We start from the raw sequence: 17,103 nt of genomic DNA, 5'->3' as shown, positions 1-17,103 counted from the left end.
CCACCACCTCCCCCAAAACCTACAATGTACAACTCCATCCGTAGACCACACGCGCCTGCACCTCCCCCACCATCAACACTTCTGCACCACCTCCAACACGTAGCGGCGCACAAGTTTCTCCACCAACCAAGAAAACGCCATATCCCCCCTTCCCCCAAAAACCCCCCTACTCCCGGCACCTAGGCCAACCTCCCACATCCACCCACTCCACTCCCCCACCCCTAACTTGCACACATCACCTACCAATAACCTCCCTCATCCACCCAACTACTTCATATGGCCCTCCCCCACTCATGGCTCCTCCGGCCCCCATTCCCCTGTTCACCGCACCTACAAATTCCACAAACACAACACCACCCGACCCCTCCCACATCCCTCACCATTCATGCCGCAGCATATACAAACGCCCTCCCCCATCTGTGGTCTAACCTACACCACACCATTCACCAACCCTATCACATCAGGAACCCCCTTCCCCTTCCACCGACCCCTCGCACTCCTCACTTCACCAATCACAGTACCTCCCGTAACCTCCACATGCCCATCCCACCCCCCCGCCCCTACACATAGAATGTACACACTCCATCCGTACACCACACCCACCTCAACCTCCCCCACCAGCAGCACCTCTCCACCTCCTCCGCCAGCCACTGAACACCCTCTGAACCCATCCCTCCACCACCCACACTTACCTCACACACATCACCCCCCACCCCGCTCCTGCATCCCACTCACAGCCAACCCAACAACACCCACATCATGTACATCCCCCATTTGCAATAGCACCTCTGGAAATCCCTCCCCCATTCACAGCCCCCAATTGCTATCACACGTACATCACATGCACCACCCTACACACCGTACCTACCCGCTACCAGTAACTACCTAAATCAACGTTGACCCGCTGAACGGAAAAAAAAACCCCACCTCACTGCACCCACCCCCTTTCAAAAGCACAGCACACACACTCAAATCCTAAGATTAAGCCCCGCGCAAGCCCCTCCACCCATCAAGGGAACACCATACACCACCACCACCCCACCCCCAACACAAAACCCACCACTCCCTGCACCTACACCAACCTCCCACATCCACCTACCCCACTCCCCCGCACCTACCTACCACACATCACCTACCAATCCCCAACACCATCCACCCAACCAATCCATGTTGCCCTCCCCCACCCATGACACTCCCGGTCACCCTCCTCAATCCCCCTATGCACCACATCTGCAAATAGCCAAAGCACAACACCTCCCAACCCCTCCCACATGCCCCGCCCCTCAGGTCCCAGCATATAGAGACACCTCCCCCCATCCATGCTCTAACCCGCACCACACCATCCACCACCCCTATAAAATCAGGAACCCCCTCCACGGACCCCTCGCACCCACCACTCCATCGCCCATAGTACCTCCCGCACCCTCCCAGAAGCTAAGATTCACTCCCAGTAGGCGGCGGCTTAGCGTGTGCAAAGCTGCTAAAAGCAGCTTGCGTGCGAACAACTCGGAATGAGGGCCCATGTGTGTATAAGCGGCTGGCCTACCTGTGGGTATTGTGTGTCTAAGTGGCTCTGCTACCTGGGCCCATTGTGGGTAATTCAGACCTCATCGTAGCAGGAATTTTGTCGGCACATGGGCAAACTCATGTGCACTGCAGGTGGGGCAGATGTAACATGTGCAGAGAGAGTTCGATTTGGGTGGGGTGTGTTCAAACAAAAATCTAAATTGTAGTGTTCAAATAAAGCAGCCAGTATTTATCCTGCACAGAAACAATATAACCCACCCAAATCTAACTCTCTCTGCACATTCCGAGTTGTTCGCTCGTTGCCTATTTTCGCTATAATGCGATTTGTTGCTAATTGCACATGGTACGCAGCGCGCATGCACTTAGTTATTTAACACAAAACTTAGTAGATTTACACAAGCTCGAGAGAGACGTTTTTTCATCACTCGAGTGATCGTAGTGTGATTGACAGGAAATGGGTGTTTCTGGGCGGAAACTTGCCGTTTTCTGGGAGTGTGCTGAAAAACGCAGGCGTTCCACGTACAAACGCAGGAGTGGCTGGAGAAACGGCGGAGTGGCTGGCCGAACGCAGGGCGTGTTTGCGACGTCAAACCAGGAACTAAACGGACTGAGCTGATCGCAGTCTAGGAGTAGGTCTGGAGCATACTTACCTACCTTTGAAAAAGCATTTCAGGGAGATTGTGAAAGTAACCCCTATCAGCGCGGGCGCGTACTGCTACATCTGAGAGGCGTGTCATGAAAATAACTTACATCCACATGTAAATGAGCCCAAAAGTTAGTAAAATCTATTTGTTGAAGAAAATACTGATATTTTGCAGGATTTTTTTTGTATATTGTGTTTACAAGAGGTTCCATATACTGTAAGTGGCCACAAGAAACATTTACAATGCATGTAGCCTTAGGGATCATTGGGGCAGATGTATTAACCTGGAGAAGGCATAAGGAAGTGATAAACCAGTGATATGTGCTAGGTGAAAAAGGCACCAGCCAATCAGATCCTAACTGTTAATTTACATATTGGAGCTGATTGTCTGGTGCTTTTATCACCTTGCACATATCACTGGTTTATCACTTCCTTATGCCTTCTCCAGGTTATTACATCTGCCCCATTGTGCCCTATAACCAATACAGGGAAATGGCGCTGATGATCCCATTTGAATGTATGTATCTCTGATTTCTCTGTTTTTCAGGGAGATTGAGGGACTATTCAGGGAGTGAGGGAGATTGCTACTATTTCAGGGAGTCTCCTGCAGAGTGAGGGAGGGTAGGCAACTATGGTCTGGAGCTACTCAGAAACTGCAAATAATTATTTAGTAGCAGTTCTGCTAATCTTTCATTCGCTATTCTGCTAAGCTAAAATACACTCCCAGAGGGCGGCGGCCTAGCGTGTGCAATGCTGCTAAAAGCAGCTAGCGAGTGATCGTAGTGTGATTGACAGGAAGTGGGTGTTTCTGTGCGGAAACTTGCCGTTTTCAGGGAGTGTGCAGAAAAACGCAGGCGTTCCACGTAAAAATGCAGGAGTGTCTGGAGAAACGGGGGAGTGGCTGGCCAGGAAGGGAGACTACAGGGCGTGTTTGTGACGTCAAACCAGGAACTTTACGGACTGAGGTGATCACAATCTACAGTAGGAGTAGGTCTGGAGCTACTCAGAAACTGCAGGGAAATATTTAGTAGCAGTTCTGCTAATCTTTCGTTCGCTATTCTGCTAAGCTAAGATACACTCCCAGAGGGCGGCGGCCTAGCGTGTGCATTGCTGCTAAAAGCAGCTAGCGAACGAACAACTCGGAATGACCCCCATGGTTTTGCCCATTTGCTAAAAAAGTTGCTTCTGCGAACAGCTCTGAATTAGGCCCATTGTGTCTATAAGCCCCTCTGATCGCTGGGCCCACAGGCCTTTGCCCTCTTTTCTACAACGATTTGCTGCTAATCATTAATTACTTCATCCCTTACTGCACCCAACTTTGCTGTCTTTTCGACACTACATTGCTGCTATTCAGGTGTAAATTTATCATGTATACACTAGCACTATATACTACAGTCATCATGCCCTCCCGGCACGTTTCATCCCACTGCCCATTTCCCATGACACACCCCTTTCCCATTACTCTATTTACACACTATCCAAAATCTTATTCAAGGAAATCCTGTCATAATTTTATTACACACAACCTACACTCTTGCTACCGTTTATTTCCTCTACTACAATTACTCTGTATGCTCTTAATCCCACCCTGCCTATCCCTATTCTTACCACCTACGTCTCTCTAATTTTTTGAACCCACACGCTATGTTTTTCATGTCTCTGTCCTGCCCGGTCTGTTTTGTGCAATTACATATCCCCGTGCGGATAATTGTCGCCTTCTTACCACACACTTTTTCTACACATTTTCAACAATACCTAAATACCTTGGTGTATCTTTTCTCTACCGCACACCGTTTCAGTATTAACTCTCTACTGTCCTGTTTCTCTCTGCTGTTTACCAGCCTCCCTTTACGTAGCCTCACCCTACCAGCCACAATCTCCCTATTTTATCACTACCACTTGAAAGCCCCCTATCCTTTCACTACCACCCCACCTTTCAATACATTCTTGGATTTTACCACTTCCTACCTCTACAACCACTTTCTACCAACTGCTTTTCACCATTTTCTCTGTAAGACCCCCCCCCCCCCCCCCTTCCCATCTGTCTGTCCGCTGCTCCCTCACTACGTATTTCTCTATCATCCATTACACCCTGTGTCTCCCAATTTGCGTACTACCAACCGGTGTATCCGTATACTCAGGGCCGGTTCTTAGCTTTGTGGCGCCCCGGGGGCAAAATATAGGGGCGAGGCTTCAAATGGGGGCGTGGTCACTACGCTGAAAGAAAAAATGTAATAAAAAAAAAGTATACTTACCATCCCCGTTCCTGATCCAGACCGCTACATACCCCCTCCGCCGGCGGCGCCGCTCTTCTCCTCTCCTCTCTTCTCTTCGATCTATGGGAGAGACGTTATTATGTCTCTCCCATAGACCAGCATAGACACTAGAGGTTAATTATGACCCCTAGTGTCTGTGCCACTATGCTGTGCGGTGCGCGATGACGTCATCGCGCATCGCACAGCAAAGGTCCTCTACATGAAGGGAAACTAGACCGTAGCGTCTAGTTTCCCTTCATGGAGAGGACCTTTGCTGTGCGGTGCGCGATGACGTCATCGCGCACCGCACAACTAAGGTCCTCTGACGTCTGGTTCCCTTCAAAGCGGGGGGGGCACAGCAGGGCACTGCGGGGGGCACAGTGGTGGATCTTGCCCTGGTGCGGCACCCTCAGATGGCGCTGGCGCCCTCCGGAAGGCGGCGCCTCGGGCAAAAGTACCGCTTGCCCGTGGCAAGAACCGCCACTGCGTATACTCTACCTAACGCTCTAAAACCCCTTAACACCTTCCATCTACCTATCTTCTCCCTAACACCCTCCATCTCCTTATGCTCTCTTTACAACCATATGGCTCTCTACCACCAACTTACCTCACTGCCTATCTATGGTGGTCATTCTGAGTTGTTCGCTCGCTGCCGTTTTTAGCAGAATTGCGATCAGGCTAAAAACCGGCAGTTCTGCGCATGCTTATGGGCCGCAGGGCGCACGCGCTAAGTACTTTCACACAAAACGAAGCAATTTTAACAAGTCCGAGTGGGGCTTTTCAGTCGCTCTGCTGATCGGTGAGTGATTGACAGGAAGTGGTTGTTTCTGAGTGGTAACTGAGCGTTTTCCGGGAGTGTGCTAAAAAAACGCAGGCGTGCCAGACGAAAACGCAGGAGTGGCTGGGGAAACGGAGGAATGGCTGGCCGAACGCAGGACGTGTTTGTGACGTCAAACCAGGAACCAAACAGTCTGCAGTGATCGCAATCTAGGAGTAGGTCTGGAGCTACTCAGAAACTGCAGGGAAATATTTAATAGCAGAACTGCTAACCTTTCATTAGCAATTCTGCTAAGCTAAGATACACTCCCAGCGGATGGCGGCCTAGCGTTTGCATTGCTGCTAAAAGCAGCTAGCGAGCGATCAACTCGGAATGAGGGCCTATATTCTACCCTTAGGGCCTCATTCAAACTTGATCGCAGCAGGAATTTTGTTAGCAAATAGCCAAAACCATGGGGGTAATTCCAAGTTGATCGCAGCAAGATTTTTGATAGCAATTGGGCAAAACCATGTGCACTGCAGGGGAGGCAGATATAACCTGTGCAGAGAGAGTTAGATTTGGGTGAGGTGTGTTCAATCTGCAATCTAATTTGCAGTGTAAAAATAAAGCAGCCAGTATTTACCCTGCACAGAAACAAAATAACTCACCCAAATCTAACTCTCTCTGCACGTTATACCTGCCCCCCCCTGCAGTGCACATGGTTTTGCCTAATTGCTATCAAAAATCCTGCTGCGATCAACTTGGAATCACCCCCCATGTGCACTGCAGGTGGGGCAGATATAACGTGCAGAGAGAGTTAGAATTGGGTGGGTTATTTTGTTTCTGTGCAGGGTAAATACTGTCTGCTTTATTTTTACACTGCAATTTAGATTTCAGTTGGAACACACCACACCCAAATCTAATCACTCTCTGCACATGTCACATCTGCCCCCCCCCCCCCCTGCGATCACCTCTGATTTACCCACGTAATGCCTTCTTCTACACCTTAGCAATATGTTGAGCAGCTTTAGGTTACTCCTTTTTGTTGTATGCGCTCCGAAATCAGATCACATACATATCTGTTCAACACTAACAGTTTCCAATCCTAAAAACCACAGTAAAATGGATTTAGATGAAGATCCCATATTAAGAAGACTTCGAAAAAACGAGGATCGCCAGGCAGGATGGAAAGCTAGGCAAAGCCAGGAATCCCTAGGCAGACTTCGAGCAGTGAAGGCACATTCTGGCCAACTGAGACGCAAACTTGAAACTGTGGAACAAGCTACACAACGTTGCAATGCAAATGCTAAATCTCAGTGAGCCAGAGTCCAACGCCAAACAGTGGAGGGATCTACAACGAGCTGCGCATGCAGACTGTTAACGCCGTACACGCGTGAAACAAACATCAAAACTTGAGACGGACCGTCCCACTACAGAGGTCCAACATCACCAACGGATACTCCAACAAGAAACAGTGCAACAATCCACAATGCAACACAATGCCCAAACTAACTTTCACCAACGTAGCTTTGCTTCACAAACCTCACAACTAACTAAAGAAAGCTTTTGCCAGATGATGACCAACATTGCAGCATTCCCCAGCAAAAGACTCCCATCATCCATAATCTGCTCACTAATTTACAAGAGCATGAAGTCAACGCACACACTTGTGGTCCTTTTAACATAATGTGCCAATTCTGTGGATCAAGAAATTTTATTGATGAGCGTCCATCCGATACTAAATTTACAAGCTGTTGCCAAAATGGAAAAGTCAAGTTGCCAAAGCGCCAAGACATCAATGCAGTGGAGTTAGACGATCAAATTTCTACGCAAGTTACTCTCGGACACAACTGACCCCCCAACTGCATTCATTTCCGTGACAACATACGATCTTACAATAGTGTAGTTTCCTTTTGCTTCTATGGGAGCTAAAAATAAAACCTTGCCGGGAAGAGGGCCATACGTTTTCAAAGTTCATGGACAGACATATCAACAATAATGCATATCCTTTGTACTGACGTCGGCCTAAAGAACAAGTACAAGTTAGAGGTGTACTTATGTCCAACCAAAATGTTGTCCCATACAATCCCTACTTGACACTAAAGTACAACGCTCACATAAACGTGAAGTCACTTACAGCTATAAAGTACATCTACAAGTACATTTTTAAGGGCTTTGGTTGAGCCAATGTTGCCATAACACCAAATGAAGAGCCACAGCAACGCTACAATGAAATAACACATTTTATTGACTGTCGCTATGTAAGTCCACCAGAAGCAATTTGGAGATTACGAGAACCAGTAATGCACGATCGGTCGCACGCCGTCATAAGACTTCCAGTACATCTGCCGAACCAGCAAAGCATCATCTTTGAACAAGGAAATGAGAGAGAAGCTCCCCTTGCAGCACAAACTGGAAAAACAAAACTAGAATCCTGGTTTGACCTTAACACCAAGGATCAACATGCAGAACAATGGCTGTACACTGAAATTCCTCATTATTACGTTTATACGCATGGCAATTGGCAAAAAAGAAAGCGCGGAGGTAACAAAATTGTAGCAAGAATGTATACTGTCAGTGTCAAGAATGAGGAACGCTGCTACCTAAGAATTTTACTTCTACATGTTCTCGGTGCATCCAGTTTCCAGTCATTGCAAACAGTAAATGGTGTCCTGCGTGAAACCTTTAAAGCAGCAGCTTTTGCTCAAGGACTTCTCGCATCCGATGACGAATGGCATCACTGTTTAACTGATGGAGCCACTTACCTTATGGGTAAACAGTTACAGGAAATGTTCTCATACATCTACTGCTTTTGTCAGCCTGCTCACCCACTTAGATTGTGGGAAGATCACCTCATTTTATTTCACTCTCGACTGTATGCAACACAATCCTGAAAACATTGCAAAAAAAACAAAGCTCTACATGACATTGACACAATCCTAAAACAACATGGATTGTCGTGTGCACTGCTTGGTTTGCATAGTCCAACAGGAAATCCACCCCCACAAGAGCAATATAATGTCATTGAAGAGACACGTGAGGCTACTAAACGCATTTCAATACTTAACAAGCGCCAGTTAGATGCTTTCAACACGATTGTCATGGAAGCGGATAATGAACATGTTACCAGACAATGTTTTTATCTTGACGGACCCGGGGGATCGGGTAAAACATTCCTGTACACCACATCCATAGCATACAACCCTGGTGAAGCAAAAATCGTCTTGCCATTTGCAACAACCGGAATTGCCGCTACATTGCTAAAAGGAGGACGCACTGTTCACAGCAGATTTAAGCTTTCTGTCCCACTGCTTGATACATCTGTTTCTTCCATGAGACTAACGTCACCGGAAGCTGCAGTATTACGTCAAGCCAGGGCCGGATTAACAATGGGGCGGATGGAGCTGCAGCTCCAGGCCCCCCATTGAAAATAGGCCCACAGGGTCTCTTCAATGCAGCCAGCCAGTGCTGACAGGAGAAAATACTTTTCTCCTGTCATCACACTGATCACTCAGCAACAGGAAAATGCCTTCATCCCGGCCAAAGCTCCCCCTATCACCTCCGAACCTCCCGCGCCCCGCAGCTGTGCACAGCCAGTCCCCTCCCCTGGGTTGCCTAACAAACTTGCCTGAAGCCCTGCACTGAAAGCAAGGCAGATCAGATTCAGACCCCGCGACGTGATAAGCTCCGCCCACAACGGCAATAAGCTCCGCCTCCTGGGTAGCCTGCAGCCGTGTTTTCTCACATTGCCTGAAGCTCTGTCCCCATGCTATCTAAACACTCTGCCCCTCGGCTGCTCCACTCCTTTTACATTGAGGCTGGAGCCACCCCTGCCTTCCCCTGGGAAGCCAGAAGCCCCGCCCAATGCCTGATTAGCTCCGCCCCCTGGAAGTTAGCAATGTGTCCCCTTGAGTATATCAGAACTACAACTTAGTGCTGCTCCTTCAGCTGTTGTCAGTCCTGGTCCTTCTACTTCTCTGTTGCTGCATACAGTTGTGTGGACTTGGAGAAGTATTCTGCAGCTGTTATCTGTCACTGGCTACAGAGCGAGGTACCTAATTACAATATTTAGTACTGGGCACTATAGAGGCATGGTTAGAGGCAGAGGCATAACAAGGGCAGGGCGAGCAGGGCCCGTGACAGACTCAGCAGAGGGAGGGCAGCACCGCCGGCCAGAGCAGTGTATATATGGCGGAGTGGAATGCTGCAGGCTGTTTGTTTACATAATGTATTACTGTGTGTACTCCGCCACCCAGTGCTCACGAGCATCCGGGGTTGCCTGTGGGGTATGGATAGATGCCACTGAACTAATGGGAGTAGGGCTTTTCATAAGGAGGCAGGATGTAGCCCCCTCCCGGCCAGTAGAAGCCAGGTGGGGCTGAATTCAAGTAGCGGAACTTCGGAGACAGCGTATTGGGTGGGCACTCAGACACCAGGGAAGTTGCATACTAGTGTCTGCATAGTGGACGTGGGCTGGTGCCAGATTGGGGTTTAATGGGTAGTGGCTTGACATACGCTCCATACTTGCACAGTACAGTGGTGCAGGAAGGTAGCGCAGTACGGTCGTGCAGGAAGGTAGTGCAGTGCCAGCGGCCGGGCTCCCGGCGACCAGCATACCGGCGCCGGAAGCCCGACCGCCGGCATACCGACAGCGTGGCAAGCGCAAATGAGCCCCTTGCGGGCTCGCTGCGCTCGCCACGCTGCGGGCACGGTGGCTATCTATTCTCCCTCCAGGGGGCTCGTGGACCCCCACGAGGGAGAAAAAGTGTCAGTATGCCAGCTGTCGGGATTCCGGCGCCGGTATACTGTGTGCCGGGATCCCAACAGTCGGCAACCTGAAGACCACCCGCGCAGTACGGTGGTGCAGGAAGGTAGCGCAGTACGGTGGTGCAGGAAGGTAGCGCAGTACGGTGGTGCAGGAAGGTAGCGCAGTACGGTGGTGCAGGAAGGTAGCGCAGTACTTTGGTGCAGGAAGGTAGAGCAGCACGGTGGTGCAGGAAGGTAGCGCAGTACTTTGGTGCAGGAAGGTAGCGCAGTACAGTGGTGCAGGAAGGTAGCGCAGTACGGTGGTGCAGGAAGGTAGCGCAGTACGGTAGTGCAGGAAGGTAGCGCAGTACGGTGGTGCAGGAAGGTAGCGCAGTACGGTGGTGCAGGAAGGTAGCGCAGTACGGTAGTGCAGGAAGGTAGCGCAGTACGGTGGTGCAGGAAGGTAGCGCAGTACGGTGGTGCAGGAAGGTAGCGCAGTACGGTGGTGCAGGAAGGTAGCGCAGTACGGTGGTGCAGGAAGGTAGCGCAGTATGTTGGTGCAGGAAGGTAGCGCAGTACGGTGGTGCAGGAAGGTAGAGCAGCACGGTGGTGCAGGAAGGTAGCGCAGTACGGTAGTGCAGGAAGGTAGCGCAGTACGGTGGTGCAGGAAGGTAGCGCAGTACGGTGGTGCAGGAAGGTAGCGCAGTACGGTGGTGCAGGAAGGTAGCGCAGTACGGTGGTGCAGGAAGGTAGCGCAGTATGTTGGTGCAGGAAGGTAGCGCAGTACGGTGGTGCAGGAAGGTAGAGCAGCACGGTGGTGCAGGAAGGTAGCGCAGTGTGGTGGTGTGGGATGGTAGCGCAGTAATGTGATGTGGGAAGGTAGTGCAGTAATGTGGTGTGGAAAGGTAGTGCAGTGTGGTGGTGTGGGAAGGTAGCGCAGTAATGTGGTGTGGGAAGATAACGCAGTGTGGTGGTGTGGGAAGGTAGCGCAGTGTGGTGGTGTGGGAAGGTAGCGCAGTGTGGTGGTGTGGGAAGGTAGCGCAGTGTGGTGGTGTGGGAAGGTAATGCAGTGTGGTGGTGTGGGAAGGTAGCGCAGTGTGGTGGTGTGGGAAGGTAGCGCAGTGTGGTGGTGTGGGAAGGTAGCGCAGTGTGGTGGTGTGGGAAGGTAGCGCAGTGTGGTGGTGTGGGAAGGTAGCGCAGTGTGGTGGTGTGGGAAGGTAGCGCAAAGTGGTGGTGTGGGAAGGTAGCGCAGTAATGTGATGTGGGAAGATAACGCAGTGTGGTGGTGTGGGAAGGTAGTGCAGTGTGGTGGTGTGGGAAGGTAATGCAGTGTGGTGGTGTGGGAAGGTAATGCAGTGTGGTGGTGTGGGAAGGTAGCGCAGTGTGGTGGTGTGGGAAGGTAGCGCAGTGTGGTGGTGTGGGAAGGTAGTGCAGTAATGTGGTGTGGGAAGGTAGAGCAGTACGGTGGTGTGGGAAGGTAGCGCAGGTTTGGTGGTAAGGTAGAGTAGTACGGTGGTGTAGGAAGATAGCGCAGTACGGTGGGATGGTAAGGTTGCGCAGTAATCTGGAGTGGGGAGGTAGTGCAATACGGTGGTGTGGGAAGATTCTTAAATAGTGCAGCAAATTCCGTTGCGCTTTACAATTGTAGCGCAGTACGGTGGTTTAGGAAGGTAGGGCAGTATGGTGGTGTGGGAAAGTAGTGCAGTAATCTGGTGAGGGAAGGTAGCACAGTAATGGTGGGAATGTAGCGCAGTAATGTGGTGTGGGAAGGTAGTGCAGTGTGGTGGTGTAGGAAGGTAATGCAGTGTGGTGGTGTGGGAAGGTAATGCAGTGTGGTGGTGTGGGAAGGTAATGCAGTGTGGTGGTGTGGGAAGGTAGCGCAGTGTGGTGGTGTGGGAAGGTAGCGCAGTGTGGTGGTGTGGGAAGGTAATGCAGTGTGGTGGTGTGGGAAGGTAATGCAGTGTGGTGGTGTGGGAAGGTAGCGCAGTGTGGTGGTGTGGGAAGGTAGCGCAGTGTGGTGGTGTGGGAAGGTAGTGCAGTAATGTGGTGTGGGAAGGTAGAGCAGTACGGTGGTGTGGGAAGGTAGCGCAGGTTTGGTGGTAAGGTAGAGTAGTACGGTGGTGTAGGAAGATAGCGCAGTACGGTGGGATGGTAAGGTTGCGCAGTAATCTGGAGTGGGGAGGTAGTGCAATACGGTGGTGTGGGAAGATTCTTAAATAGTGCAGCAAATTCCGTTGCGCTTTACAATTGTAGCGCAGTACGGTGGTTTAGGAAGGTAGCGCAGTATGGTGGTGTGGGAAAGTAGTGCAGTAATCTGGTGAGGGAAGGTAGCACGGTAATGGTGGGAATGTAGCGCAGTAATGTGGTGTGGGAAAGTAGTGCAGTAACTGCTGAGGGAAGGTAGCACAGTAATGGTGGGAATGTAGCGCAGTAATGTGGTGTGGGAAAGTAGTGCAGTAATCTGGTGAGGGAAGGTAGCACAGTAATGGTGGGAATGTAGCGCAGTAATGTGGTGTGGGAAAGTAGTGCAGTAACTGCTGAGGGAAGGTAGCATAGTAATGGTGGGAAGGTAGCGCAGTAATGTGGTGTGGGAAAGTAGTGCAGTAATCTGGTGAGGGAAGGTAGCACAGTAATGGTGGGAATGTAGCGCAGTAATGTGGTGTGGGAAAGTAGTGCGGTAACTGCTGAGGGAAGGTAGCACAGTAATGGTGGGAAGGTAGCGCAGTAATGTGGTGTGGGAAAGTAGTGCAGTAACTGCTGAGGGAAGGTAGCACAGTAATGGTGGGAAGGTAGCGCAGTAATGTGGTGTGGGAAAGTAGTGCAGTAATCTGGTGAGGGAAGGTAGCACAGTAATGGTGGGAAGGATGCGCAGTAATGTGGTGTGGGAAAGTGGTGCAGTAATCTGGTGAGGGAAGGTAGCGCAGTAATGTGGTGTGGGAAAGTAGTGCAGTAACTGCTGAGGGAAGGTAGCACAGTAATGGTGGGAAGGTAGCGCAGTAATGTGGTGTGGGAAAGTAGTGCAGTAATCTGGTGAGGGAAGGTAGCACAGTAATGGTGGGAAGGTTGCGCAGTAATGTGGTGTGGGAAAGTAGTGCAGTAATCTGGTGAGGGAAGGTAGCACAGTAATGGTGGGAAGGTTGCGCAGTAATGTGGTGTGGGAAAGTAGTGCAGTAATCTGGTGAGGGAAGGTAGCACAGTAATGGTGGGAAGGTTGCGCAGTAATGTGGTGTGGGAAAGTAGTGCAGTAATCTGGTGAGGGAAGGTAGCACAGTAATGGTGGGAAGGTTGCGCAGTAATGTGGTGTGGGAAAGTAGTGCAGTAATCTGGTGAGGGAAGGTAGCACAGTAATGGTGGGAAGGTTGCGCAGTAATGTGGTGTTAGAAGGTAAAGGAGAGGTCTCCCAATTCCAACCCATCATAGTGAAATAGGGGGTCATTCCGAGTTGATCGCTAGCAGATTTCGGTCGCAGCACAGCGATCAGGCAAAAAATCGGCACATCTGCGCATGCGTATGCGGCGCAATGCGCACGCGCGTCGCACTATTACAACGAACGATGTAGTATCACACAAGGACTAGCGAAGCTTTTCAGTCGCACTGCTGGCCGCAGAGTGATTGACAGGAAGGGGGCGTTTCTGGGTGTCAACTGACCGTTTTCAGGGAGTGTGCGGAAAAACGCAGGCGTGCCAGGAAAAACGCAGGTGTGGCTGGGGAAACGGAGGCGTGGCTGGGCGAACGCAGGGCGTGTTTGTGACGTCAAAACAGGAACTGAATAGTCTGAAGTGATCGCAAGCGCTGAGTAGGTCTGGAGCTACTCTGAAACTGCACAAAATTATTTTGTAGCCGCTCTGCGATCCTTTCGTTCGCACTTCTGCTAAGCTAAGATACACTCCCAGTGGGCGGCGGCTTAGCATTTGCACGGCTGCTAAAAGCAGCTAGCGAGCGAACAACTCGGAATGACCCCTATAGTGTGGGGATGTAGTGCAGTGCGGGGATGTAGTGTAGGGAAGTAGCACAGTAATGTAATGTGGGGAGGTATTGCAGTGATACAGTATATCATCACACTCCCATATCCACGTGGGAAAACTTCTCTACGGCGCTGATCACACTACCTGCGACAGCACATAATAGGCCCTTTCTAAATCTCAGCTCCAGGCCTATGTAGACCTTAATCTGGCACTGCGTCAAGCCACCCTCATCATCATTGATGAAATTACAATACTTCCAAAACATGGACTTCGCTGTATCGACAAACTCCTGCATAAGATCATGACCATAGACACACCATTTGGAAACCAGGTCATTGTCTTGGGGGGTGATTGCAGACAGACACTTCCTGTTGTTGCAAGAGGAACGCAAACAGATATTACTGAATGCTGCATCAAGGCAAGTGAACTGTGGAAACATTTCACGCATCTCACTCTTACTACCAACATGCGCAGTGAAGGACAAGTCCAACACAATAAATGGCTTTTACAAGTTGGAATGGGACAAGTGCCACTAATACCGGACATCTCCGACAATAACACCGTTGAAATTCCACAACATATGATGACCACGGACGATCTTATTGAAACTGTATTTGCTAATGTCCAACAAATGTCAGTCGATGACCTATCAAAACGGGTCATTGTTGCACCCACAAACGCACACACACTTGATATGAACAGAAAAATTCTCGCATTAATGGCTGGAAATGCAACAATTTATTACAGCGCAGACTCTGTTGTAAGCAAAGATCCCAACGACACTTTAACCTACCCCCTTGAATTTCTTCACAACCAAACACCATCAGGAATGCCTCCACATGTCCTGCTCCTAAAAAAGGTGTCATTATTATGCTTTTACGCAACCTGAACCCAAAGAAGGGATTGTGTAACGGCACACGATCAATTGCAGAAGACCTGGCACGTCACTTCAAGAGCAGAATTATATCAGACTGTAACCGAGGCGACGTTGTTTTTATTGCATTTTATTGCATTGATTTAGCTCCAGCTGATACCACATTTCCATTTATCCTACACCGTAGACAGTTTCCCGTCATTCCAGCTTACGCAATCACCATAAACAAATCTCAAGGACAAACTTTTGATCACGTTGGCATTCATCTACAAACATCGGTGTTCTCACATGGCCAACTTTACGTTGCTTTATCAAGATCTCGACAACAAAATCAAGTCAAAGTACACATTACACCAAACGAACTACAGTACAAGGACAGCTGCTTGGTGACGAATGACACTTTATATTTGATCCACTTGTTGGAAAACAACATTTTTGGTAAACCATGTCATTTCATAATTTACATCACCAACGGTTTTTGGTATGCATTTCATTTACACCTTCATTCTGTAGATTGTGGCCTGCAGGCACTGTTCACACACTCACAAGACCCTACACCCCATTCACCATAACACAGCCTTTCGGCATGCAATATTTAACCAATCACAATAGTAGAACTGCAGGAAAAACTCCATATAATACAACAGTTGTAATATAATACACATAATACAACTATTAAACCACCACAAAGTCAACCATGGGTTCAGGGGGCGTAGCCCCTTACGACGGTGTGAAGAGCGCCTGTAGGGTGCGATGAATCACTTAGTGTATTATATATACTGGTATATTTTACAGTATATATGAAACCTTTTTTTCTTATGAGTTTTGTTTTTAAATAGCAGCAGAACAAGAAGTGTGCGTCAGGCTCCTATGTTAAGTAACTCTTATTGCTTCGGCTGTCTACGTCTTTTTTTTTTTTTTTTTTTAAGATTAGTTTCCATGACTGATCATTCATTTTAAGAATCATATTTATTTCTATACCTTACATCTTGTGTCTGCCCCTCTATCTAACCTCGTATGTTCCTCATTATATCAGATGCAGAATTATCCTGTACGCCATGCGATTTCTTATGTTACTTGTATCCTTGTTCAGTTGCACCCACAGGTATTCAGCTCACTGTCATATCTATGTCGCATCTCAGCTGCTGCGGAATCAATGACGCCATAAAAATAACCGATGATACAGTGCCGATTTCAAAATTTGGCATTATGAAGATTAGTAGAGGTGCCCCAGCCAGCTTGCATTCGTGGGCCCCATATGCCTTAAGTACTATAGGGTTGATGTATCAAGAAATTAATGGAGATGTGGATCAGTAGAGAAGTTGCCTACAGCAACCAAACAGCGTGTACCTATCATTTTATAGGATATACTTGATAAATGTGGAGCTGCTATGGGCACTGGTCCATGTCTTCCCTGCTTAATACACCAACCACACTTTAAATCAGTGAAACTTCCTTTTTAATACAGTATAATTCTGTCTTTCAGTACTGTTATCAGTCAGGCGGTTTATGGTGTTACAACTTGTTTTTGGAAACGTGACAATTTACTTACCCCCTTCATAGGTGCCCATCCCTTCATACCCTGGAATATCTGTCCATTCAGGGAGTGGAGCTGTTGGACCATCCGTGCCCATAGCCGGACTAGTGGCAGCAGCTGGAGGGTAATATGGCGGACTCATCGACGGATTCATGGCCGCTGAAGCCATCTTTCCTTCGGGTTCGTTCATGTATCCAGGGATGAGATGTTTCCGCTCAATATCTCATTGAGAAACAGGAGAGGTGAGGACCCAACAGAGACACAAAGCCAGTCTTTAGTAGGAATTACACATAGGGGTAGATTTACAAGAATATGGTTGATCAGTGGCTTTGAAAGATGAATTTAAAGAAATAAATACTAAACCGGACTGGTGTAACATTGTTCTCTGTTGCGGTTTTAAACCCAACCATCAAAGTTTCCAGTTATCGTTGGCTGTGACAAACTGCAAGTGTGTAAATCTGCCCCATAGGGTCCATTAACAACACAAAACTACGACATCTTGGCCAAAATAAGTGTGCTGAGAAAGTTGTCCGTATTTGTACAGAATCCTAAGGTTTGATAAGTCTTATTGAGATGAGCAAAGAAAATGAGATTGCACTACAAAGGTAGAGATTAACGTAAAGAGATGAACTATAGGAGAGGGTATATATTTAAGGTGGGTGTGGGTCATTGCTTTGTAGAAGTCATATGACCAATTTCAGTCTGCAGAAGCATTTCTGAGCTGGAGGAGATCCGCTTTCATCCTATACTTCTCATTTTAAAGACATGTTGCTCCCCCTAGTTGCATTTTGGCAAAGAA

General features: G+C 48.9%; 1 protein-coding gene across 1 annotated transcript in view; it reads right to left on the bottom strand.

Annotated features, from left to right (window-relative positions):
- Positions 1–17,103, bottom strand: part of LOC134958851 (uncharacterized) — a 109,275-nt gene that overhangs the window by 87,439 nt on the left and 4,733 nt on the right. The window contains exons 3-4 of the mRNA XM_063941558.1: positions 16,320–16,526; positions 14,038–14,301 (exon numbers count right to left, since the gene is read on the bottom strand). Of these exons, the coding sequence (XP_063797628.1) occupies positions 14,038–14,301; positions 16,320–16,526 (471 nt within the window). The remainder of the gene's footprint in view (positions 1–14,037; positions 14,302–16,319; positions 16,527–17,103) is intronic.

This window comes from Pseudophryne corroboree, chromosome 9 (genome assembly GCF_028390025.1).
Source record: "Pseudophryne corroboree isolate aPseCor3 chromosome 9, aPseCor3.hap2, whole genome shotgun sequence".
NCBI classification, from domain to species: domain Eukaryota; kingdom Metazoa; phylum Chordata; class Amphibia; order Anura; family Myobatrachidae; genus Pseudophryne; species Pseudophryne corroboree.
Note: the sequence above shows the minus strand (reverse complement) of the source record. Positions and strands in the feature narration are given on the sequence as shown.